Source organism: Hypomesus nipponensis, chromosome 3 (assembly GCF_054491055.1).
Source record: "Hypomesus nipponensis isolate SF chromosome 3, ASM5449105v1, whole genome shotgun sequence".
Lineage (NCBI taxonomy): Eukaryota > Metazoa > Chordata > Actinopteri > Osmeriformes > Osmeridae > Hypomesus > Hypomesus nipponensis.
The window spans coordinates 11,549,584-11,577,581 of NC_140363.1; the positions used below are offsets into that span (position 1 = coordinate 11,549,584).

Sequence of the window (27,998 nt, forward strand, 5' to 3'; positions counted from 1 at the left end):
GAATAGTCAAAATGTGACCCTTTGCCTAAACTGGTGAGTTTAAATAGGTGGGCTTCAACTACAGCATGCGCAGTAGACAATGGCAACATAAGCTCAAATTATAATTTCTTATGCCAAAAATAGGTCTACACTAAATAGATTTGAAATTATTCAGACTTGTTAGTCTCTTTCCACCGATGCAAGGATCTAGATGCTCGATAAAATAAACTTTTTAGCAGCAGAAATCATCATAAGAGGATTACATGGGACAAAAAGCAGATGCAGAGAGGGGAAAATGAAATTACAGAGATAATTGAAGGTTAGGATGGTAATAGCATGACGTTAGAACAAATCAGACTTAAATGGAATTATATCACAACATACGTTCGATGATGGGAAGAAGCAATTGAACCTACAACAATGACGATGGAACATATTAAGGACTGGTGATTTAATAAAAAAGTTGTTTTCCTATTTACAATTGCTGTCCCGAGTCTCATCTTTGTATTGGACTATCATGGTTAGGAGCTAAAGGGTTGCCATCCAGCTTTCTGTATGCAGATATCAGTATAAGAACATTGATGGAAGGGGGATAGAATGGCACCAGTTCCACCTAAGTTATTCATTCATTATTGCAGCCCTGTACAAATTCCCCAGTGGCCCTCACTCTTTCCCTTTACCATTGTAGGTTTTACTAATTGTCTATGTGTGACTCGTTCTATGGCTCCATATGTTCATGTCAATGTTTCCCTCATTTTCTTGTCACCTCAGATCCCCCACCCCTGCAGCACTAATCATTCATATTCTCATCAATTTATGTGACAAGCTATTAACAGCTTTACATTGGCATGACGGTGTTGTCATTAGAAACGTAACTCAGAGGTGGACCTCTGTGAGAACGCCGTTGCCCCCGGTTACTGTCAGTCTAAATGGTTTTAATATTTTCTTTCGAGACTGAAAAAAAATTCCTCATTGTGTCAGGGAATATGTGAATGTGCTGCTCTCCACAGTCAATGCTTTATTCTCATCTATATAAAGTTTTTAATTTAAGTATTATGTCAGACATAAAAACATTATATGGTGTTTGGAACATCCGTCTTGTCCGGTGTAATTGTGAAAGGAGCACTCTTGCGATAAAGCACCATTTCTTTCATTACTCCTCAAAGGGACCTGTTCTTTGTTCACTCTGGAATATGAAAACAGTAATTACTCTGGAGCCTATTTTATTAATGTGGTATTGTAAGAAAAAACGTATTCTCAGACCAGTACTTTCAGGGCGTAATCTATTTTTCATGTCTTCCTTTGCTGCTGTGTCAGCTATTCCAGTGCATTGACTGACCTAGGCTGTAGGCTCAGAGTAGACCTGTCCAATCCCTCTGGCCTGTGTCATTGCCCCACCTTTTATAGGCAATTCTCCTGTTTCCCCTATAGAGGGACACACTCGTTGCAAAGTTAATGTCACTGAAAACAAAATAGACGATAGATAATATTGCACAGCATAAGTAGCTGGAATAATTATTTATTTGACAAATGGTTCAGACATTAACTGTTTTTTAAACAGTACTGTATGTGTTCATTCAGCAGTGTTGTTGTTCCAGCCATAGAGATGGTCTGTGTTGTATCCATACTGTGTACAGATCCAGCCCAGTCTTAACTGTGGTGTTCTTTACAAGTATGGAGACCCCTTCCCCTGCTGGTTCAGTCATGATAGCCCTCCTCCCTGTGTCCCATCATGTGTTCCTACCTCCTCCATCTCTGTATGGAACACAGAGCTCCAGTCATTATCATTCCGGACAGGATGTGAAACGACCGTTCTTTCACTGCGAGGCCTTTTCAAGGAAACAGTACCATAGTACCAGAGTGGGCGACATGAACAGAATGCTGTAGTACTCATCACATCAGCTTAGCTGGCCCCGATGACTCCTTCTCACATCCTCACAATTACAACTGGTGGTTATTCTTGGATACTGTTAACATTCTCTTTTTTTCCTCTTTTTTTTTTGCAAGTGACAGTGTGGTGTTGATTAGCTGATTAAGTTCTCACACTATTGTCTGGAGCACTGTGTTCTACACTCAAGAATTGTTGTAAAATACTTTGATTAATTCCTAGGATTATTGCAGGTTATAAGGGCAGGGTAAAGTGTGAATGTATCTTGTGAGTGCACTTCATTTAGACAGAACCATTTGATTAGCCCAATGAGCTCTCAGTTGTAACCTTGTGATTTCTTCTGCCACAATTGTCTGGAGTGAAGAGGACAGAATTCCAAACCGTGTTAGTGCCGTTAAAAACGATTCCATGCAGATGCAGCGATTGTGGAAGTCACAAGTCCACTTTACACAATATATCTGGGAGCAGTTAGGCTGATATCCTGCTGTTCATACTGAATGGCACATATTGACTTTTGGTGTGGCCTGCCTGGGAGTCTATTGACAGCTACAGCCATTGATGACAGGGTTGGGCCTGACAGTACCTGTTTCAGTCCAGGCTGAGGTTGCTTGCACTGGAGGATTTTCATTCACACCTCCTTTCTTAAGGTTTCAAAGAATTGGCTCTCCCTTTGCAGTTCCCTTGGAAACATCCCAGTGTATTCTCACTGTTCTTTTAACACTGTTTAAAGTGATATTTTGAAATGTACATGCAGCCTAACAGTACATCGGATGCGTTCCGGAAATCGTACTGTTTTGAATGAAAACAATTGAAACAGGATCAAGTTTATAATAATATTGCTACATACTTTTTCGGCCAATTCAGTGTCTCAATCTCCCATCTCTCATTAGTTTAGAGCTCACATTACAGCAGGGTTTCTCAAACATTTTCAGACCAAGGACCACTTAGCCAATAAATACAAACTTGCGGACCATCTAACTAAATAGTATATCCCCGGAACAACAGGCCTCCTACCCAGACCTGGCACCATACAATTGTTAGCAGCACATGATTTTCTAAGGAATATTGTATTTTGCTAATTATGATTTCCACTAAGAAAAAATACAAGTTTTAAGACTGCTTAATGATCCGAGTGTTAATCAGGCACGGAGCCAGACGTTGTAAACATTAGAGCCCAAACCTAGGACGTATGGGTTTGATGTGATGCAAGATAGGGATTTCCACAGTTAATGCAAAAAATTTGGCCATTATTTGAGCGCAGAATCGTTTTTTGAGCTTTACGTAAAATAAACATAGCCGTTTTTCAATTGGTAAAACCTTGTCTAGTGATGCCATCACTCCGGCCCTGCTCCCATCCATCCTCCCTGACGCGTATCGTTACGGTTGTGTCACCCGGCTCAGCAATCAGTAGCCTATCTGAGAAAAGGTTTTGGAAAAGACTTAAAGACCAAACTCTATTTGGGAGGGGAGAACTCCCTCACATGGTACAACCCGTGCAGAGGCTGTGGTGTCAGAATGCGGAACGTGTGTAGCCTACTTTAATAGATTAGGCTAACTACTGACTGTGTTCTCTTCATTCTGAGTTGTATGTTAGAAATGTCGCAATAATTTACTTGTGGCAGTCACGGACCACTACGGGGGCAGTGGCGGACCACCAGTGGTCCACAGACCACACTTTGAGAACGACTGCAATACAGAGATGATTCCTCAGTCCACTTCTGTATGGGTCTTCTTGCACGAGTGGCAATGCTGCTGAGAGGCACCCGACGCGAGAACTCCCTCATCACACCCTGGCTCACAGTGCTCAATGGGATGGAATTGGATTGGATTTGAGGGAGGTGGTGGTGTGTGGGGGGGGGGCAGGTTGGATGTTACCCCTCTACTTGTAGTCATGTGATATCCCCCCGGGGCCATGGAACAGTGGCGGCATGTCAATGTGACAGCAGTGGTTCCTGAGGATGATGGTGTGACCGTGAGACCATCCCTTCACTCTTCTATCTGCCCTCTCTCCAGCTCGCTGACAGGGCATGGCGCTCCCTTCTTCACGCCAATAAAGAAGGTATTGGTGGCCCATGTCTTCCCATGGCCCTTTGCCCTCCTTTCAAAAACACACCCCACTCATGAAGAGGGCTCAAAGTTAATGATCATTTTAATTAATAATTATTGGGATCTGTAATGTCTGACGCACTTTAAAATCCCCCGGGTCCTTCCTAAGCTCCTGGGCGAACACTGAGATAAATGGAATTTGTATTGAATTTCTATGCATACAAAGGGACCTGCCGAACTTGTTCAGTGGATGTAGTAATGATGATAAGAAGTGGCAACATCAGGTGTTAGCACACAGCGAGTCAAGTTAATGAGTCAATCAGGCATAATAAGTAGTGTCTGATATCAGTGGAAGGTTTGATAGCAGGTCAAAACACATGCACACACGCACACACACACGTGCATACACAAGCACACACACACATACAAGCAATCTCTTAATGGCTTCCTTCTCATTAGGTATGGGGCAAAGACTTTGCAAGACAAGCCAATCAATCCTGGCTATTTTGGGCAGTTTTAAAATAACTTCAAACTGTGATTACCCTTTTGAGTAGCAGTTGTAATTAATCAAAATTAGCACATATGAGACATCATTTATTCCTGACATAAGAGTATTACTCATTCAGATTACAGTGCATATGAATATTTGCTCCTTAAATCTCAAGGTCAGTTTGAAATACCAGGAAATGATTTGTTGCCTTGCAGGATGTATGCTGCACACAGTACCTATTGATTTATTGGTTTAGCTCCAAAGGAAAAAATCTTTACCGATGTATATAGAAGCCTACTTCTCAATTCTGTATTGTGTTTCCTTGTGATCATCATAGGTCTCTATTTTTCTACTGCAGTAGAGTCATTGATCTTATGGCCATCCAGTTGCATAGATAGTAGCTTCATTTGTGGAATACATAATGGACACATTTTATACTGTCCTGTGCATCATATAGTGATGTCCTATCTTTATTACTGTAAGTCAAATTTGAACTTCACTGCACATTATCTTCTATTATATTGACGAAAAACATTCAAGAACATAATTATCCTCTGAGGGTTTAGAGTCTGCTCTGGCTACTGAATTACATTTCCGCTGACTTTCTGGTTATAGTCTAGACCCACAGATTTCCCATAAGTCCAATAGACTACCATCCCGGGCTTTAGAGTTTATTTTCTGCTTACAGTATAGCCAACTCTCTTTCTCACCTTCTCTTTCTCTCTCTCCTTCCTTTTTCTTGCTCCTTTCTTTTTCTCCCTTTCTATGTTGCTTTCTCTTAGCACCCTGCATTATCCACTCAACATATACCATCAACTATCACTTATCTTGCTCTCTCTGTGTTCATAGAGCTCCGTACTGTGGCTTTGTCTCTGTAGACCTTTGTTTAACCGCTGAAATAATACAAGCGTCCCCATTCACGAGCAACATGAAAAGACTAAAGAGGGAAAAAGTCCTAGATTTCCATCTCAGTTTAATTTCCAGCACAGTTTAATATTTGACGACAATGGAAGTGCATTAGCACCCGTTAAGAGACATTACAGCCACATGTGCCTGGGTAGAATTGATAAAGGGGAAATCTTTTTTATGGAGCAGCTTCCATCAGCTCAACCAACTGTTATAGATATCTCCATACAGCGGAGATGGGTAAAAGAAGGCTCCAAGTTAAGGTTGAAATGATGTCCTATTATGTCCAGGTTTTGTTTGATTTGAACAAATATTTTTCTTTAAAATGTGGTTGTTTGAAGAGTTTGGTTGACACTTTTACATACAGTATACAATGGTTGTCTTTTTTGGACTTGATATTTTTTCTGTATTCATATGTCTCTTGAAAAACATAAATTGATTGATCCTTCCATTACATGATGTCTTGTTTCTGTCATTGGCAATATCACGAGGTGACTCGTCCATGTCCAAGCACTCCTATCAACTAACAACTGAAACATTTCCACACTCCATTAGTTAGTTTCCAATTGCCATCTTGTCCTGAAAAGTGTCACCCGAATGTTTGCAGCCCTTGCGGTGCTGGTGTACTCTACACCTCAAGCAAACATTGAAAACCCTCTGCTACCTGACCCCAAAACCCATACAGATCAGAACCCATAGTGGTGTGCAGTGGTATCTGACACGTTCACTTCCACCCCACCCTGCCTCTCCCTCACCAGAAGACTCAGTAACCCTCGTGTCTTTCTCTCTCTACCCACAGCTTTTACCGTTTGGATAAAATGAACAGTGACGTGCGTAACTACATCACCAATTTTGCTGCAGACTTAAGGTGAATACAAGCACGTAGGCTCCTAGCTTCCTGGACAGGCTTTCTGCCTCTGCCATCTTGCAGTGGTCAGAGTTGCAGGCCAGCTGGCATGGAGCCCTGCTGACAGACTCAATAAGAACACCTCATAGAGCAAACACTCGCCAGTCAATGAAAGGTCAGACGGGGCAATCTCGCCACTCTGCCAACCCTTATGGCACCATTAAACCAAATATATAAGACGAGGTTGACTTACCACAAGCCATTCTGCTGTTGGAGCCTTGAAAACCATTGTCCAATCGGAATCATACCTTGAATTACCATCAAGGTGGAAGCCAGTGTTGGTTTGATCTTACCTTGGTAGAGGCATGTTTGGTGTTTGGGTAAGTGATATAGTTGTTGTAACAGACACTGCACTTTACCGTCATCTTCAAGCTCATTGCTGACGTTCATTTTAGGATGGAATCTTGTCCAGCCATTTGGAACTCTCCTTTTAGGATGGATTCTTGCCCGGCAATCTTGTTTCTCTCTACATGGATGATTGCTATTGGTGATGAATACTGTGGAAAACAACCATTAGGTCTGGCGTTGACAAGGCGGATAGAAAGAGTTTTAATTACAGTGCCATTTTACATCATGGAAGAAGCCAGCTTTTGTCACAACAAAAAAGTGCTTACTCATCCACATCTGACATTAGAATTAGGCACATGGAAGAGGAGCTCACCTTTTCAGGTTTCCTAATGCTCTCTCAGTATTACTCATTTGAACTCCACACGTCTGTCTCTGCCTCTGTATATTTCCTTCCTGAAAAACTGAAGCAGATTTAAAGCCTAGCTACCTATTAGCCACTTCACTCTCATCCTTCTGGGGCAGCACATTTAATTGACCTGGCTGATAGACCGATGCTCTTTCAGGAATGCTTGCCTCCTAACTAGTTTTTTTTATTTGCATTTCCCTCATTTCCAATCATTGATTAGATGCTTCAGCACAATTGCAAATCGAATTACAATTTTGAGGATGCTGTTGAACACAGCAATGATTTAGTGGAAAGAAAAGCAAAAATGTCCTCTTAAGGGACAAAATGTCATAATCAGTCTCACATAGAAGTTCAAGTTTTCCAAAAGTGTGCCTGGTGGTGCTACTAAAACACAATTGTTTTTGTCTCTGGAATATCCGTGGTCAGTTGACAATTTAGTTGTTTATCATACAAATTGTATTTGATAGAAAGGACTAAGCCCTTTCTTACAGCATCTTGATTATGGTCTCCCTACTACCAGCTCTTCTCTGCTCACCAAATTTATTTTTCTCTCAATTTGTATTTTTTTCAGTTTTTCTCATTTTTTCTCTCTCTCTCTATATATATATATCTCTCTCTCATTTTGTCGCTCCCTCTCTCTATATATAAATATATATATATTTGTATTTAACTTTCGCTTTTTCTCTCTATATGTTTAGTCAGAGCTACCACTTGCAAGCCACCAGAGATATGCACCCCAGCATGGCTCTGGAACCCGCCATAAACTACAACTCCCAAGCACCCCAGTTTCGCTCAAGGAACCAGAGCTACATGCGGGCTGTCAGCACGCTCAGTCAGGCTAGCTGTGTAAGCCAAGTTAGCCAGGTGAGTTTATTTTGCTGTTGGTTTAATGATTCTGTGATGAATTATTAAATTAGGGAATGAATGAACCACTTCTGAGTTTAAACACACACAGTACACATGCTGTGCATATATACACATACCCGCATGCACACAGACACAAGGCGCCAGCCAAGTAGATGAGATACTCAATATTACATCTCACTGCTGCATTTGAGCCATGAACATGTTTTTATGTGCACAAAATTAGATTGAATCCATTTTGTGATGTAAATCTTACTCTTAAACAGGGGTTTATTGACTTGTCCTGTGTCTTAAAAGCTCAACCTCACTCCCCCCTAATTCCCTATCTCTATCTTTGCCTCCACGGCACCTTGCCGAGGTCATTACCAGATAATACATCTTGTGATAGAACAGGATTGTTATCTCCGATTCTTAAGATTGCCAAATGGGAAGGGGGAGATAGGCATCGACCCATTTCAACTTGACTGAATTGGTATCTCTGAATCGTAAGATGGATATCTAAGGATAATTCCGATTGTAAGCCAAATAATAGTTCTGTAAAAGTCAAGAAGCACATTCTTGCAGGAGATTCAAGGAGGGACAGCTCATTGAATTTGTCATCATAAAGACTGACCTTGATTTTATCCATCTCTCCCCTCCTATATGGTTATGGGTAGACAGGTTTTCATCAGATGAATATGAATGTTGCACAATGAACATTTCGTTTTTCAGCTGTGTGCTGCATTTGCAAATGGAAACATTTTCCTGTTCACTTAAAGAGAGGCCACATACTGTATTTAAAGTTTGTTGACATATGTATTTACAATTTACTATGACAATCTCAATAATGCCAACAAATTCATTTTAAAAAGCAAGCATGAATGTCCCATAGTACATTGAGAGGGGAGAATTTATAACTCCTTCATATTCCTCGCAGGTCAGCGAGACGGAGATGAATGGTCAGTTTGAATCTGTGTGCGAGTCTGTGTTCAGCGAGGTGGAGTCCCAGGCTATGGAAGCCTTGGACCTGCCTGGCTGCTTTAGGACCAGAAGCCACAGCTACCTGCGGGCCATCCAGGCTGGGTACTCCCAGGACGACGACTGCATACCTTCCATGGCCTCCTCCACTGTCACATCCACCATCAGGTCCACTACAGGTAAGGCTAGAGGCAATACAAACAGTTATGCATATTTGTGGACACTGTATATACAGTAAACAGTACATGCATACCGTTTTAGCTCTATGACAAGATATGTAGTCCTCTCCTGACTGCAGAAAATTTAATATTAGGAAAAGTATTAAATTAACATTCAAACTTGGTATATGTTGTGATATGCCTGTGATATGCTTCACAAAACTGCGACTACTTTTGCATGGACCATGTTTTCTTGTTTCATCGCTGTTGGTTTTCTGAATGTACAGTTTGTGAGTTGAGCCTATTCACCGTATTGCATTTACAATACAACGCTTCATCTGCTCATTCATTGAACGCATCAGAAAGTAAAGCTATGAACCCTATTGAAATGATGCTGCAGGGACATTGAAAACATTCAAAAGTCTCATCAGACCTTTGTAGTATTAGGTAGCAACTGCATTTCGTCTTTGATTTGGATCCGTTACTTTGTGTTATGATGCTACTGATGATACAGATCGGAACGTTCTGGTCTGATACCTTGGCTGAGGAGTATCCTATGTAGCAAGATGGATGATCACACAAACACAGGTTTTCCAGACAAAATATGTATCTTCATGCACTTAGACATGCATAATATTCCTTATTTGCACCACATTCTCTGGCTTTGAGGTTTTCCTCCCACAGATTCTTCAAGTCAGTTACCACACATTGTTGTGTCTGAGGATACAAATCACAAAGGCAACCATCACAGACACAAAAGTTACCTTAAGAGATTGTTTTGTCTGGACATCAATGTTTATTTATGTTGTGTAAAATAAGTTTTGAATGTAACACTGATTTACAAATATAATTATATACATATGTTAAGCAGTGTATTTAAAATACTGTCCTCTTAGGTCAGTGAGTCAATAGGAAATTGCTGGTATCCCGGGTTGTGCACTGTGAGTCACGACTGGTCTTTGTTTATGTGAAATATTCTCACTATGGTTACTGGATTCACCATGGACAGGTCCAACTGAAGATTATTACGGGAACCATGAAGGAAGAACAAGTGGAAGTATTCTGGAAGCAAGCCCAAGTGGATTCCTAGTCTCCCTACAGAAGATTCATAAAACCACCAATCTGTTTGAGTTTATCTTACTAGGGATGGTTAGAAGGTGTGGCCATCTGGAGATTTGTGCTAATATACAGATATATATTTTAATATTATTATTATAGGTGTTTACACTGCTTTCTCGATTCCCTCTGTTTTGGCGGGGTTACCTGGGCACTTGGTGCTATCACCCTTGAGATAGATGGGCTATACTGGACCTCTCATGTTCAATAGGGTTCATACGGTACTTCCTGATTAACAGGTTTGGAAGCTTTGCTCATCTTTGCCTCTTTTCATTGCACAAAGAACATGTGTGTAACATGCTGAAATCTTTCAAAAGTAAAAAAAAAAACGACTTTCTACAAGTAATATGAGGTTTGTCTCTTACACCTACTTTGCCTGTAAAAACGTCCCCTCTGTAATGTGTCTGTAAGATAGGGCTTCTCCACTTTGTGCAGTGAAAAGACTTGAAGCATGCATGATTTTAAATTGAGAAGGCAGTGTAAACAGTAATTACAAAATGAGTCAAAATAGGAGTATGTTCATTTTAATGCGGGTCAACAGAAATACATTTCCCAACAGAAAAGTTGTTAAATGTTCTTTGTGAAAAGCATGTGCTATCCAAAATGTTTATAAACACGATAAGTAAGTAATGTGGTTAAACAATGGTAGCCATTTTAACCAAATTCACATCTTGCGTCCTCTTATTTTGACTCATACGAAAGTGCATGACTTGGTGTTCGTGCTTTGTGGCTAAGAATAGCACATTTCCTCCAGCTGCTCACACCTGCAGCCTTACATGCACATATTCACATTTGTCTTCCAGAGGGAAATTATGTGCAGCAAGGCACTAGATTGCCTGGCCGGGCCAGTGTACGTGAAGAGTTGGCAGACACTGTCCCCTTGGCTCATGATGATTTAGGCTGTCCCATCAGAAGAGACAGACTTTACCGCCAAGACAGTATCGGTGCAACAGCCAAGCCCCTCTCCGGACCCCCTGTATCTCCCAGCCTCTTCAGGACGCCCAAACCGAACATTCAGTCAGCAGAGCGGCCTTCCCCCAAAGCCATCCAAGCTAGCATTAAAGAGTCAGCCACCCTGGCAGCTGCCATTAGTATGCAGTGGAAGGAGGAGGTCTCAGCCATGCGACGTGAGCTAGCAGAGCTCAGAAGAGATCTTTGCACTGAGCTCAGGGCCTTCAACAGTAACTTCAACTCTTTCACACAGCACTACAACACCTGGTCGCCCCAGGGGGCCAGTGGAGCAGCTGGAGGGGCAGGAGCAGTTGGGGGAGCAGGGGCAGTAGGGGATCCTGGGGCAGCTAGGGATCCCGGAGGGGCAAGGGAGACTGGACGAAAAGCCCATGTGGCTAAAGTGTCTGTGGGAACCCAGGCGAGGAGCAAGGGCCTTGTCCGACAGAGCACGGCCGACGCAGCCGTCATGTGTCCAGAGGAAACAGAGGACCAAGAGAGGAACAGACGAGCTCTTCGGCGCCTGCCGAAACAACTCTCGATGGACCCAAGTATTCTAACACGCCCACATTCGATGTTTGTGGAAAGTGCTATTCCAATCTCTCTGGATCCAATAGAACCAGTGACGAGGGTCCAGCAAAAACCAGTGGACACAGTCGTCAGGGTGCGCTCAGAGCCAATGGACACACTCGTCAGGGTTCAACCAGAGCCAGTGGACACAGTTGTCAGGGGTCAGCCAGAACAAGTTTCAATAGACTCATCCACAGTTTACCCATTAGACACAAGTGACCTGAGCATGTTTAGTGCCTCCGAACAGGAATCTCCTGATGCATTTACATTAGTACCCTCAGATTCCCAGTCCATGGAGCCTTACACTAGTAGCCCTCTTGATTCAGAAATGGTTGACCCAACCACTTTGTTCTCTCTTGATCCAGAGTTTGTAGACTCAAGTAATGAGAGACTTGTAGATATAGAGCGACCTCTCTTAAGTGTTATGACGGCACCATACTCCACAGAGTCTGTGAAGCAAAGTAAGATGCACCTGCCATTTCCAGTTCCTGTTGTTACTGTGTCCCCACCACAAGAATCTGAAGATGAAATGTACCCATCAGATTCGGAATCACAAGACCCTGTCACTGTGTGTAGCCAAGATCCAGTCTCTCAAGACCCACCTACTGTGTGCCTGTCAGACCCAGCCCATGTCGATCTAGTTGCTGAATCGTCTAATCCAGATGTACCTTTTGCAGGCAGTACAAACAAAACAGAACCTGACATAGAACCATTGTATTATACTAGCATGGGTTCACTTGACCTGTCATTTGAAGACCCAGTCACGACCTGCCCAAGTGACATCAGAATGCTAGATGTAGGTACTTTAATTCCGGCTGTGATAGTGTCAGAGTACACTGACATAGACACCCTTCCAGATCCAGTATCCTCACAGTCCCCAATTACATGTCCACCAGATTCAGTATTTCCCTACTCAGAGATCCCCGACACCACTGCCCCAGATTCTCTGGAACCAGAGTGGCCACCCCTTCCAGAACCACTAGATGCAGCTTCTATATACTCCTCCGACCTCGTCCACTTTGACATGGTCATTCTGAGTTCCTTCGATCAGGAGGATCTTGATTCTGTCTTTCTCGATCCAGAACCAGAACCTATGGATCTGTCGAACGAGTATCTGTCTGACACAGAGCTGTTTGACCCAGCTGCCTCTGATCAACCTGGCCCAATGTCTCTGAGCCCATCCCCACCATCCCTAGATGCAATCACTGTGTCTCCACGAGAATCATTAGAATCAGCTGGTTTTGACTCTACTTATGAGTTAGATCATTTGCCTGAGGTGCCAGACCCTGCGTTTCCTGAACATCCAGTTGAACAAAGTCAAACATTGGAGTACCCTGATTGTCCAGTAGTGCAACACCCTATCATTGAATACCCGGAATATACTGCAGCACACGAACCAGTCATCACAATAACCCCGCCTAGTCCAATATCATTTGACCTGGAGAGTTTACCATCTTCAGAATCAGCTCTAGTTGACACGGCCACTCAGCTCTTCTTCGACCCAAACACTCAAGACACAGAACTTCCGTTTCTCGCCACGGCCAACAGACCAGATGGGGTTCTGGATCCCACGGACCCAGAGGACACAGGGGATCCAAACTATGTTGATGCCTCTAAGGACCATGAGGCTCCAGGGGAGGAGATGCCCTCAAATGCCACAGGAGTGCCCCCAAGTGATCAGGACTTCCTTTGGGGCAGATGGCAAAGGAGGGCCCAAGAGCCAGAAATCATGAAGCGGAGTGCCAGTGTGGAGCTATGGAGTGGGAGATATGAGTACAACAGTGCAGAGATCACATACATGTCCCTGACTCTCTAAGCTTGTAATGGGAGATTAAATGTAGCTATAGATTATGAAAAAAAACATATACACTAAAGTGCATCATGACTGTATACCTTAGTAGATATTTTCTTTGGTATGATGGGCACTTCAATTAAATCTATATTTAAGCTACACGACTCTGCAATAAATGTGCTCATAACGGATGTGGTTCAAAACTAAACAGACTGCATCAGTAGCAGCAACAATACTAGTCCATGCTGGAAGAACTTAATAAACAATCAATGGAGCTGAATGTGTACTTGCCTGAATTCCTATAAGCATTTGAAAATGATGACTATCAACTGTTTGTCACACACAAACAAAATGAATGTGAGTCAACCAAACTGGGGACACATGACTTTTACTATTCCCTCCCAAAATACTGTGGAGGTATTTGTGGTAAATAGCCCCCAGACTTTGGGTATTGACAATCGTCCCTGTAACTGTGAAGATGTACTGTTTTCCTCCTAAACGTTTCAAGTATCTGTGTTCAATGTCACCTGTGAATGGGGTGATGTGAATCTTAGCAGTTATCATATAACTACATATCCCAAAGACTTCTTGTAAAACAAACGGGCTGTTGGATTCCCCTCCCTGAAGAAACCACAACACTGGGAAATATTACTGTGTGCACAATCAAAAGATGGAGGCAAGAAACAATACTGTAGTCAGAAACTGTATGGATAAGTATTAATTATATCAAAGTTTACAATATTGTGCATGTCTGTGCTAGCACACATACTCACAACACATAAATGTTGTCAAGGAAATGTAATTTATACCAGATCGCCAAAACATGATGTTGTGTTGACGTGTCAATCTACCCATCTGCAGTGATGGATGTACCTTCTGGGAATTATGTTTTTACTGAAATGTATCATCCTTGTGCTCAGGAATTCAGGACTGAGAATGACAAACAACTGGTTATCAAGTAAAGTGAAAGGCTGGCATATACTGTACAGTATATTCAATGTAAAAGAGAACTCACTGTACATTTTGTTTTAATATAGACATATTCAAGGTATGAAAAGGATTATGTTGAAGTGCATGAATAAGATGCCCTGTTGTCTTTTAGGTGTTTTGAAAGTGCCAGAATTAGTATTTTTCTGGCAACTTGTGATAGAAAGACTTATCTGTTTCCAGCTTTGTGCAGGAAGAGACTCAGAGTCTTGTGTGCTACTTCAGTTACATAATTTGTGGATTAAATTGTTAATTGATTTCCAAGCTCTAATAAAGTATGCTGGAAGGGGGGAGTCTGAAACCTGAGTTTCCACAATTTTTTTTTCATCATATTGTTTTAAGAAACTGCTGTATTATTTCTTAATGTTCGTGCTGAGCCCTTCGTACAAGTTTGCTCTAATTGGCTGGATCTGACAAGGCTTTCACAGGGGGGGAAGTTAATTAGTTTGCATTGGCATATTTATCTTGTTCTTTAATCTAGAATCTTTCCTTTTCCTTGCCTCCTGTAGTTTTACACTTTTCATTAGAAAAAGCTTTTTCAAGACATGAGCTAAGCACTATCTATCGCAGTGACAAATATATGTTCTCTCAACAAAAGAAATGGTGCTGAACATTATTTCAACAATTCTACTGTCCCTATTCTTCCTGTACTGTGAATGTCATATTATCATTCTAGGTCAATACCATTACATGCATAGTCAGATGCTTCAGTGTTTTAATGATGTCAAGTTTCAGTAGCACCTTTACAGAGCATGTATTTATTTTCCAAGGGCTACAGTATCAACCAAATGAGTCATGCTTAAGCTTGCCATCAATCATTTAACTTTAAATCCTCTCTTTTCATTCATCACAGTTTAGACATGCTTGGTTGTCAATCAGTTAGTAATCAGTTTATCTGTCATCACATAACACCGTAACTAATGTATTTTAGAAATTAGGACGGCCCCATCTAAAAAACATTTAAATATCTCACCATGTCATATTTTTCTTCAGTTTTTAGAGATGATCAGACTGCCACTCAAGTGCGTAGATTTGGTTTGAACATGGAGGGGTAGGGGGTTGAAATAACATAACACAACATTAATAATATTCAAACATCGTTGTTGTTTGAATATTAGAGGGGTTACCTTCACCCACAAACTACGCCCTTGACAGAGTCTGAATCACATACTCCAACTATAATCTATAATCCATGGAGCTATTAGTCAGGATTTTAAATGAGTAGGGCCAATGTATGGGCAGAAAACAGTGTGCCCTCCATTTTGAATGCTACCCCAATCACTTGTTTCAGGGATCCAGTTCCGTCTCCCCTCAACCTCCAGCATGGATGGGACCCCCCTGCAGCCCCCAGGTAAACCTCACCTGGGCCTCAACACACCCAGCATAACAGGCTTAGAGACCCAGACTAGCACAATTATATATATATATATATATATATATATATATATATATATATATATATATATATATATATATATATATATATATATATATATATATATATATATATATATTACCAGCATGATTATTGTCATTCACACAAACAAATATTACTGATTGATTGTTTGCACTATTGCTCCAATTCACTCAAACCTGTGGTTTTCTAATTTTATTTTTGCTCCTTTTTGACAAATGGTCTCAATACTAATTGATGAACAGCACAATAATTGAACTTCACCCTCAATGTTAATAATCGTGGAAAATCACAGCCTAGCCATCAAGTACTTCTGCATGTGTTCCTTATTGTACGGCCATTTCACAATGTTTTCTCCTTGAGCCACCCTGTGCTCTTCAATGGCTCTTATTGATTCATCAAGCAAAGCCCTTATAGAGCAGGTAGATTGAAAAGAGGCAACTGAATTTTAAACCTCCACCCCACCCCCACACCCCCACCAAAGAGAGAGAGAGAGAGAGAGAGAGAGAGAGAGAGAGAGAGAGAGAGAGAGAGAGAGAGAGAGAGAGAGAGAGAGAGAGAGAGAGAGAGAGAGAGAGAGAGAGAGAGAGAGAGAGAGAGAGAGAGAGAGAGAGAGAGAGAGAGAGAGAGAGAGAGAGAGAGAGAGAGAGAGAGAGAGAGAGAAAAGCTGGAGCCGTAAATAGGCTCTATGGATGAGACGGACGCTCTACAGACGGCAGTTCTCTTGACGCATTTATGAAGGCCCATCTCCTCCCAGACAGCACACACACACACACACCTTCCTCTGGATGTCCAAGGTGTCTATTTTTAGCCTTCCCTGGGCCTTTGGTGATCCATCTGCCAGCAGTGGCTCTTTGTCAAGCAGTTTTGTTTTAGAGGGCCGGAGTTCAGAGTAGGTTGTTTACATCAGTCACAGCGGTGGCAGATGCTGTGCTGTCAGCCATGGGGACTGCCATGACAAGGAGGAGGTCACCGCCTGGCTGGCACTTGGCTCCCTTGTTCAGCCAAGACTCTCTGTGTCTGTCTCTCCAGCTGACGCAACCCGCAGTTAGCCTTTTTACGTGAGGTGAAACATATACTGACAATACTGACAGTCCACTGGATGGGTTTACTGTTCCCTGGTGTATATTGTCTGCCATACACAAGAGCTGTGAGAAGTTGAACGTCATTGAGGAGAATGAAGTGATATTTTTGTGTAAGTTACATGTTTGCATTAGAATGATGGAGTGTCAATCAATGAATAATTCATGTACTAGCAGTATGCTAAAGTGTTTCAATCTAAGTACTGTAATACAAGTATTATGTGAGTTGTGATTATGGTTGTGCGTTATCTATTATTTGTTGTGCTTTGGTCCACAACAATATTGACAGTGCAGATAATGAAGTTTTCTATTTATCCTCTCTCTTGATTATTTAAATATCAAAAAAAAAAAAAACTGGGCTTTCGTTTACGGTAATAAATCCAATGGGGAATGAGCAGTCTTAACGACACATCCCTCAAGTCCCCTGCTCCCTGCAGCATTAGCATGCAATTCAGACCTGATAGATAGAGAGCCACTAACAGAGATGGAGAGCCCAAATCACTTTCATTGTGTCCCAAGTTAATCACGCTTGGTGGGGGAGTGTGGTGTGTGTGTGTGTGTGTGTGTGTGTGTGTGTGTGTGTGTGTGTGTGTGTGTGCAAGCTTGTCTATGTGTACTCTTTTATGTACCTTTGCATGTCTGAGGATGTGCATGTGTGCACAATGTGCATGTTTGTGTGTGTGTTTGTGTGTGAAGGAGTAAAATAATTGTATTTTAAGTTCTTACTGGAGGACAAATAAACCAAGAATAAGTGGTTGTTTGAACTCCCTATGAAGTCAAACAGACTGCGGTCACTTCAGATTGGGCGTGTTCAGCCAACACAGTATGCCACCTGAAACACAGCAGAGTGCTATTTAAACACCAATGAAAAGGTGTCTGTCTTGTTGTCATGGAGATGTGGTGGCAGGTTTCTTTCCATCCAACTGCAAATACAATAAAAGCACCCATCATGGACCAGCACAGCTAATGTAGTTAATTAACTTTTAAAGGCACAAATGTTTTTCTTATTTTCCCTACTGAGAGACCTTGTACCGTTACAATATTCAAAATATTTGCACCAAAAAACATCTTCATTTGTCATGCAATTGCTGAGGTATCAGATTGTTTTGTCACATTTTCAGCATTTAAATCATTCTTTGTTCTTACGCTTTCCACTGCCTCTTGTTGCCTACTTCATCAACCTTAGTTGAAAGTTTTGTTACTGTTTTGTGCATACGCACTGTTGATAGGCTTATCTCTGGCATGCAATGTTAGTTGTTGACCTCCAATCATTTGAGATGAAAACAAAATGCTGGGTAACTCTGCCAAGATGGGGGCGAGATGTATGAGTCCCTGTTGCATGGCTGCCTGGGTAATCATTTTCTATTTTTATCCTTATGCCGAATCATACTCCCTGAATGGGTCATCTCCTTCTCTTTATCTCTGTCTGTCTCTATCTCTGTCTTTCTCCCTCTCTGTCCTCATCTCTCCTTCCCTCATTCTTCCTTCCTCCCTTCTCTCACGTTTTTGTTGTTTCATCCCCCACACCCCCTCCCCATCCACTGACTCATCCTCATACCATCTTTGAAATGTTCATTTGTGAAGAGACAACAAACAGTGTCATTAGTTCCCAGAGCAGAGCTCACCCCTGGCCGGATGGCCGGGGATATTGATGAACACGACACCACATCAGATGAATCACACATTCAGTATCCTCCCATCATGCACTTCAATGGGTTCTTCTACCCTATTTAGAAGCGCAATGTTTATTTCAAAGCCTTATTTCAGTCAATTTAATGTTTGCTTCACCAAAGACAAAAATGTTATATATTCACCAAGCAACACTCTGAATCTAAGTGAAGTGAAGGTGGCATGTCATATATGGAAATCAGAAAATGTGTTTTATTGATTGTTGTACAATAATTGAAAACTCCTGGGAGCTGACTTTGACTGCATTCCCATCTACTATCCTATACTTTGATAAAGTTTGAATGAACTAAGCCCATGCTTCACTTTGCAGTCGATAGTACAATACATTATTGGGTTATATAAAGTGAGACTTCTCTCCCAGAGACGTGTTTGAAAAAGCAGGCCACATCAAACCAGAAAAGCTATTTACATTGAAGTGCTCCAGTCCATCTCAGGGGATTAGGACCATGATCTCATTTGCACTTGAAAGAACAGGATTCTCCTTATAATCATCCCTACTTGTCAAACACTCAGAATGAGAAAACTTGAATATCGGTGACCGGCATCCTGAACTCAGAAGTGCTTTATTGTAGTTTTAATAGTTTTTGATAAAAATAAATTCAGTTTCACTATCACTTCATGAAGATTCTTTCTCAATTATAAACAAAAAATACTTTTAATATTATTATTACTATTTAGGATAATATTATCCTCAAAAAATTATTAAATCTAAAATAAATCCCAAAGAAGGTGAGAAAAAGTGTATGTCATCCACACATCATATCAACCATGGGATTTTGTTTTTCTTCCTTCCAGCCATTGCCTACACTTCCAACTACAAGAAGACCCCTCCACCTGTGCCGCCCCGCACCACCTCCAAGCCCCTAATCTCCGTCACCGCCCAGAGCAGTACTGAGTCCACCCAGGACGCCTACCACGAAGGCAGGCACCCTCATGGAGGGCCCTGGACCACAGACGGCCTGGGGCTGGGCCTGGGGCTGAGCCTCGGCCGGGCCCTCTACAACTCCACAGACAGCCTGGATAGTGCTAAGGCCGTGTCCATAGCCATGGAGGCAGCGGTGATGGCAGGGAAGAGACACCCATCAACAGACAGCCACAGTTCGGTGATGACCTGTGACAAGGCCATACTGGTGTCCAGGGCTGAGGAGTACCTGAAAACACCGAGGTCATCAATAGGGATACAGGTTAGTACACATATATGGGTGTGAGTTGTGGCATACCGCATCTCCATTTGTGAGTGCATATATGCACATTCAAATTAGAAACACCGACACATATTATTCGTACAGACTTATAGTGTTTCTCACTCACACAACCACACGCACTGACACCAAGAGAGGAAGCATGTTGCTCATTCATAAATTCACTCACATAGAAACACAGCCCTCCGACTCAGGGTGCTCCGCCTCTCCTCACAAGCTAAAAATAGCCACCAATGAGTCATCTTACCGCAATCCATCAATTAACATTCAACTCATGCAAGAGCAGGTTTTACTGAATGGTCTCCTTCCCCCCCCCGCTTGCCATCCTCCCTCCCTTCTTTCTTCTCTTTTGTTCTTTCTTCTTTCTTGTCTTATTCTTTCTTACGTTCTTTAAAATGTCTTTCTTTCTCTCTCTCTCCCACTTTCTCGACCTTTCATAACTTCAATTTATATTTTTAATTATATCCTTCTCTTCCCCCTCTATCTTCTCGTTTCCCTCCTTTTGACCCTCAAGCAACTTTGTGCACTGATTGATCCGTCTGATTGCAGTTGGAAGAATACAACACAGATATCAATAGCATTACTAAGATAACCCGGCACCTCCTGTGGCAGTTCACCCCACCACAGACACACCAGCATTGCATTAAATGAGAATTTGTGATGGTCTGCCTGTTTGTGGAACAGGGAATCTACCCACCTGCTTCTTAGTTATTTCTGGATATATCAAGTTAGTTCTCCTACTACATACACATGCACACACTCCCCCTTTCTCTTCTTCCTCCATCTCGCTCGCTCGCTCATTCACTCACTCACACTCCATCTTTCCTTCACTCCATCCCTCCCTCACCCCGCTTTCCTTTTAGCCAGGTGGTGGGCGTAGTTTTCAGAGACAATCGATGGGTCTCTCCCCATTTTTCCTCCCTCTCTCTCTCTCTCTCTCTCTCTCTCTCTCTCTCTCTCTCTCTCTCTCTCTCTCTCTCTCTCTCTCTCTCTCTCTCTCTCTCTCTCTCTCTCTCTCTCTCTCTCTCTCTCTCTCTCTCTCTCTCTCTCTCTCTCTCTCTCTCTCTCTCTCTCTCTCTCTCTCTGTCTCTCTCCTCCCAAACATGATGATGAGGAAGCCCATCCCATGTGATGAATGATGACTCTAAGTAGTTGAGCCTTGCGCTGGAGCCTCCTCAGTCTGCTTCCCTTCCCCGTGCCGCGCCTGGGCCTGAATACATAATCACCCAAATCAGCACGCGTGCGGGCCTCCTTATTCAGCGTGCTAGCAATCAGACAAAGGAAAGGAACAATGGATAGATTGTCAGGGAATAAGGTGTAAGAATGTGAGAGAGGAACGAGAGAGATGTTTAGGAGGAGTGTTGTGAGACAGATGTTAATAGAGAGGGAAAGAGAGGGAAGGAGAGACACTGGCGGAAGGGGAAAAACGAGAGAGGGAAAAGAAAGAGGGTCTGCATTCTGTTGGCTTTCAAATTGGCTCTAGTGATGTGTAGGAAATACAAAATCACTTTCATTTACAGCATGTCCCAAAGCATGCTGGCCTACCATTGCTGGAAAGTTTGACATGTGCAGCACACAAACGAGGCTACCCCCAGTATTGGAGCTAAGTTTAAGTTTTAAGAAGTATTATAGTCATCATTATATCCTTAGTTTAATGCGTCACTTTAACCTTTGACCTTGGGGCCAAATTCAACCGATGCTTTTCTTCAAAGCAACATACAAATAAGGTATACAGAGAATATAGAGACAGCATAAGAGTACAGATCAGAAGTGCATAGTTTCAATAGTATTTTGGTGGTCAGAGTTGCTTATTGTGGATGAATATTGCACCTGTGATGGCTACTTGCATGCAAGACATGCAGCCATGTTACTTTGCAGTGTGTCTTGTAAATATAGACCGTTCTTTGACTTTGAATACCAAAATAATTGATAATCTGATAATTGATCATCTGCTGTACTTTCTGCCCTCTTTGTGTGTTGCTTTGGATAAAAGTGTTAAATGATAAAAGCTAAATGAATGAAATGTCAAATGTCATGCTGCTTCTCCTGGATATATATTTTTTTCCCTGTTAATCAGGACAAGATGCTCATTATCTTTTCATCAGAAGGACTTTGCTTTGCCTTTGTCAGTATAGTGGAGGTCACTTCAACAATCATTCTGAGCCTATTTCTTCTCCACAAACAAGGGTTTTCCAAGGGCTGCGCAGAATAGGAAATGAACAGATGTCCCTCCGTTCATAGCATGCTTTCTTCAACAGAACAAACTTGACATTTTCCACATTTTTTTGCGGGGGGACTCCGCAAAACCACTTAAGGTTGAAGAGTGTATTAGTTTGAATTTTTTGGGCTTTCAGAGCTTATGGCGGAGGTTCTTTTAGTTTGCTGCAGGGTGTTCAAACCTTGTCAGAATTCTGCCTGCGTAGGCTAGAAAACTATTCCGGGGTCAGGGCCATTAACTCAGAACCAGGGATGAGAAGTGTGGTCTCTGGGAGCTGAAGATTAAATACGGATGAATTGATTTTCAAATTAGCCTTCTAATCATAAAGTAAAGTGTCGAATGAAAGGCCTGGTGCGCTCTCACTTGGTATTACTCATGGCCTGGCGACAGCCTGGCGGTGGGAAGAACAGGCCCAGCATCTATAAATGACATCCACTGTAGGCTGGTCATCACACATCACACCCCTCCATAGCACCTATCACTGCTGTCCCCTGTAGCTTTACATGGAACAATCGAGTCAAGCATGTTTGTGTGTTGTGTGAGGTTTTAGAGGGTACAGGAGGGAGGGACTTGAAGAGAGAGAGAGAGAGAGAGAGAGAGAGAGAGAGAGAGAGAGAGAGAGAGAGAGAGAGAGAGAGAGAGAGAGAGAGAGAGAGAGAGAGAGAGAGAGAGAGAGAGAGAGAGAGAGAGAGAGAGAGAGAGAGAGAGAGAGAGAGAGAGAGAGAGAGAGAGAGAGAGAATAAAAAAAGAGACACACCATAAAATCCAGATAGCGAAAAAAAAGGGTCCGACTGCAGAGAGGAGGACAGGCGCAGGGACAGTGAAGGAGAAGGAGGGAGGATATCCATAAAAGCAACCGGAGCCCAGAGTTACAGAGGCTGAGGGTCATAAAGGACCTCAGCGCCGCCACCATTCCATCAGGATCAACAGCTCACAGAGTCATCCGGGGATCAGTACCCATCATCCCTCCTACATCACATAATAATAACTAATAGCAACTCCCGTCACTTCTCTGTATCCCGGGTTACGACACCACATGCAGCCACAGGGACTGCCACAGGGACTGCCCTTAGTTAGCACAGCCCTCTTCACTACCTAACAGATGACAAGTGTGTTGTTTTAATGGAACTGACCGTTTGACTCCACACTTTATTAATGCAGGTCCAGTAATACTTTATGGATCTCAAAGCTGTCACTTACTTATTCAGTCGTTCTGTTTGTATGGAGTGGTCTGCTGACTGGGGCTCCTGAAGTAGGTGTTGAGGTAAAGGTAGTAGATATCTGTGTGTGTGGGGGGGGGGGCTCCATCAATCACATCACCGTCACACACAATTGAGGATCCAACCTTTGATCCCAAACGCGTCTAGAAAGGCTCATACTGAGAGCCGTTGCTGTGTTTGTTGTTGTTTATGCTTTAGGTGGAGGCCGCCACTGACTCTGAGTCGGAAAGCAAAGGATCGCGGGAATACCATTCTGTTGGGATCCAAGTGGAAGATGAAAAACGGTAAAGTATTTCGCCTCCCTCTGGCGTAAGTCTCTCTCTCCCCCTGAGCCCTGTCGGCTCAGCTTTTGTGGAGGGGGTGCTCATGAGCAAACGAGTCGTCGCCGTGCGGATCATTCAATGAGTGGGGAGCAGGGAAACTGTTTCAAGTGGCTGCCACAACATGACGTGAGCCAGCCAGGACCGCTGTTCCTGGTGCTGGGAGGGCTGGGAAGGATCAGTCTCTCTGAAGATGACATACAAGTGTGAAGATAACCAATCTCTGTTGCGTGTGTGTTGCCAACCATCTATCTATCTATAATGTGTGTGTGTGTGCTAACTGATCTTTGTTGTGTGTGTGTGTGTGTTGCAAACTGATCTCTAATGTGTGTGTGTGTGTGTGCGTGGGTGTGTGTTGCTAACCTATCCATGTTGTGTGTGACCCAGGCAAGGCAGGTTCAAGCGCTCCAACAGTGTGACGGCGGGCGTGCAGGCGGATCTCGAGCTGGAGGGCTTCCCAACCATGGAGGACAAGGGTCTGCAGTTTGGCGGGGGCTTCCAGCGCCACTCTGAGCCCAGCACGCCCACCCAGTACGGGGTGGTCCGCACTGTGCGCACCCAGGGCCTTTTCAGCTACCGGGAAGACTACCGGACCCCCACCGAGCCCCCCAGCCCCAGGGAGACCACCAGCGAAACCACCTGGACTCTGGAGCCCCCGTCCCCCAGGGAGGGGGCCTCATCGGGGGGAGAGTCTGGGCGTGCGTCCCCCTCTCTGCGGAGAGACGGGAGCTGGTTCATGCAGCTACTCCACACGGAGACCAAGAGGATGGAGGGATGGTGTAAGGAGATGGAGTCAGAGGCCGAGGAGAATGACCTATCTGAGGAGAGTGAGTGGATATAACATCACTTACTTCAAATATATATATATATATATATATATATATTTATTCATCCAAAGTTGGTCCTCACAAACATAAAGATTTTCATTGAACAGTATACTCAGCAAATTCCACTACTGTAGAGGCTTTGGTTATGAAGTACAGAGAATGGGACCTTATTCGGGAGCCGTTTGAGGTGCATCTGAAGCTAATGTAATGAAGTGTGTGTTTCAGTCCTGGGTAAGATCCGGAGTGCAGTGGGTAGTGCTCAGCTCCTCATGTCTCAGAAATTCCAGCAGTTCTACTGGCTGTGTCAGCAGAATCTGGTGAGTAGCCCTGCAGGGAGCTTTCTTCCTTTATTGATCACGGCGTGTGTGTGTCTGCACGGATGCGTGGGTGTGTGTGTGTGTGTCTGTCTGCATAACCACATTTGTGTGTGTCTCTGTATACCCACAAGTGTGTTTGTGTATGTGTATGTGTCTACATTATCTCGTATGCACGTGTATGCATGTGCACATGAGCAAATGTTGAATGTGAGTGTGTGTGTGTAAAGTCCAATAAGAAAGAGAAGAAGATGGATTCATAAAAGGACCCTATTCATCTGGTGTGTGTGTGGGGATGGAAAACAGCTGAGCCCGTTCAGCAGCATTGCCTCCACCCACTACATCTGCTACACACAGGTTGATAGCACGCTTTAGCAGCAACAATAGCAACAAAAATAGAAATACATTGAAAAAACACTGTAGAAAATGGAAAAATACCAAATAAGAAATCAATAGCCATTTCACTGCTCTTTTTTTTCTCTCTCTCTCTCTCCCTCTCTCTCTCTCTCTCTCTCTCTCTCTCTCTCTCTCTCTCTCTCTCTCTCTCTCTCCCTCTCTCTCTCCCTCTGAGATGAGAACATCTTGAGCAGGACTAGTAGCCAGGGAGAACATCTGACGCCGGCCGCATAGCTCCTGAAGCAGAATGAGAGAACAGGCCTCTGGTTTTAAATTAAGAAGCGTCAGCATTCCCCCAGCGCCTCACGCTTTGCACAGAAGCGATGGGGAAGGTCTGGGACTGCTGCCTGATACCACGCCTCCCCCTCCACTATTCTTCTACATCTTTATTGATCACAGCCAAATATCCAATATTTTAGATTAGCTCTTTCTGGAGGTTTGACAGCTCCTATGGCTATTTTTACCCTCCAGAAAGGCTGGGGAACACTTTGGGATTATTAAACTTGAACAGCCCTTTCATACAAACTTTTGCTGCTTCCTCACTAAGTAGAAGGCAGTACTGAAAGTTTACATTATATCCAGCATCTTTAAATGAGGCTGTGAAAATTCCACACAGACATCTCCACAACACAGATTTTTGGGGAGTCTTTTTGAGGAAGTAGTGTCTTCAAATAAGTAGCTTAAGCATACATTTAATTGCGGCTTTATTGAGCCGTCTTAGTTCTCTCTCCCCTGGATGAAGTTTCCAAAGCCGGACTTAGACAAGCTTTTATAGACAGCGTACGACTGTAGCCGGCAGTATCCACGGAGGAGCCTGGGGATTACCCCCACACTGACACAAGACAGGGTTTAAACACACAAGAATCTTTAAAGATGTCCTGGCCTTCATTTGCTTAGCCTCCTAAATAATCGGAAAGCAGGAAAGGTGAAATGTCACAGTCAAACCCGATAACCTCAGGTTGTGCACTAATCAGGGGAAACAGTTTCTTATAAACGACCACAGCAACCAACAAATAAACCATTGTGACACAACAGGGGGGTATTCCAGAAAGCAGGTTATGTGACATACCCAGGTAAGTTAACTCCCCAGCTGACACCCAGCGTTGTAGCAACATTGCCAGTAAGTTGCGGCAACATTGTGAATCAGCTGGTATGTTGCATAACCTGGTCTCTGGAATACCCCCCAGGACAGTCAATAATGACATGTTGTTGTTGTTTTTGTTGTTTCTGACCTTATCTTAATACAGCCATGCACTGTGAATCCAACTTTTGCCTGTGCCCATCTTTGAACTCCGTATATTTATAGTTTGACATAAATTCGTTGTTGGACTGGGGCTCCTCTGGGTCTGTATATTAGCCTTGGCAGGTTTCAGACACAGACGATGAATGAGGTTCCTCTCAGAGTTCAGCGTGCACGGCTAGGGGAGTGATGGGGTGAGAACCTATCCTGACTCCCCCTCTGCAGGCAGCCCTGTTAGCTGGATGAGTCAGCCATCAGGACCCAGCAAGCTTCTCTGCTGCTCAGAACCAACAGGGCTTAAGATGCTTAGATGGACCCCTGCTTAAGATCCAAGAACACATTCAAAATCCACCGTGATACTATGACAGTAAGGGTACTGTTTGATCATGTAGACTTATCCACAGTGAAATGAAGTGGAGCTACTGGATGTATGGAGCTATTTTAAGAGTTGCCTGTGGGCAGACTTTGCATCTTGATGGTGAAAGTGAAATGGCCCCAGGTCAGTTCATGTAATTACCCTTTACCACACACTGGGGCGAGGTACTGTATGTGCCAAGCTGCTGTCGGTCACACTGGCAGGAGCCTGTTTCGGGTTACTAGCAATATCTGGAAAATGTGGAATTATACGTAAAAAAAAAATATATATATATATATCTAGTGAACATCTGTTCCAACTATTAACTGCGACCCTTACATCACACATGCCATCCTTAATGAAATAACACACATACCTGTGCTGTCCCTCCCCCAGTGTTATGGCATTGCAACTCTGAGTGACCCAAGCCTTCACTTTTCCAACTTTATATTCAGGCCTACACATCCAGTCCAGTCTGGACTGCCCTGTATTACTGTGATGTTGTTGTGCCCGCGAGCCATCCAATATGTGGAGACCATAAGGTGGAGGAATAAATGGAGGGGGCTGGTGAGCTGGGTGACAGAGGCAAACTCAGGGGTTATTACCCTGACTCTGAAGTGCATCATAAGCAGCAAAACAGAGCGTGGATAGTGTCGGGTCAGAGGAGGTCTGAACTCCAAAGTCTCATGTGGCCTTTCAGAGGGTCTCATTGCCACGGCTTGGACACTGGTGCTCTGCCTGAGTTAATTCCTCTAGATGTGATAAATAAGACCAGGGCTGAATGAGATGTGTGACTTCTTCATTATCTTGGATCCTCAGGGGGGTAAGGCAGGACTGGACCCCCCTATCACCGCAGGCTTCGAGGACACTTCAGTGGAACTTGGAAATGAGCAACTATACATTTGGTCATTGCTCACGTCAGTGTTTCTGTGAAGTGTCCCTGAAGCTTGTGGCTCAGATCTTGTTAAATGGTGGTGGAAAGATGGCTGATTTACATCCCAGTCTTGCAGGGTTTTCGTGTCAGGTTTAAATCACCTTCTACATTGAAGGACATCTAGTGGATTCGGGCAGAATCACATGAAGTAATGTTAAAAACTTGACTGTGAATAAGATAAGTTGTACTGTAATTGAAGACACACAAAGGTTGTACACATCCTATGGCACTTGGGGGGTCACCTCATGAATGTAAATATTGTTGTGTAGATAGTGTTCTTATTCAGGCACTAACCAGGCCACCTTGGTTTCCTCCTTTTTTCCTCTCAAGGACCCCAGTGCCATGCCCCGCCCCACCTCTCAGGACCTGGCAGGGTTCTGGGACCTGCTGCAGCTCTCCATCGATGACGTCACCATGAAGTTTGATCAGCTGCAAAAGATAAAGAGTAACAACTGGAGGCTCGTTGAGAGCCCAGAGAAGAAGGT

The 27,998-nt window shown here is 43.3% G+C and overlaps 1 protein-coding gene across 4 annotated transcripts in view; it reads left to right on the plus strand.

Moving 5' to 3' along the window:
• Positions 1–27,998, plus strand: part of dlgap2a (discs, large (Drosophila) homolog-associated protein 2a) — a 122,952-nt gene that overhangs the window by 93,259 nt on the left and 1,695 nt on the right. For 2 of the 4 annotated variants that reach the window (XM_084683238.1, XM_084683239.1), the window contains 4 exons: positions 6,109–6,177; positions 7,609–7,774; positions 8,691–8,910; positions 10,809–13,385. In XM_084683238.1, coding sequence (XP_084539364.1) covers positions 6,109–6,177; positions 7,609–7,774; positions 8,691–8,910; positions 10,809–13,339 — 2,986 coding nt within the window. In that variant the 3' untranslated portion in view covers positions 13,340–13,385. Of the gene's footprint in view, positions 1–6,108; positions 6,178–7,608; positions 7,775–8,690; positions 8,911–10,808; positions 13,386–15,593; positions 15,654–19,282; positions 19,672–23,325; positions 23,412–23,484; positions 23,488–23,834; positions 24,275–24,499; positions 24,592–27,843; positions 27,997–27,998 lie in introns of those variants that run through there. The other 2 variants (XM_084683242.1, XM_084683243.1) reach the window with 2 other exon arrangements.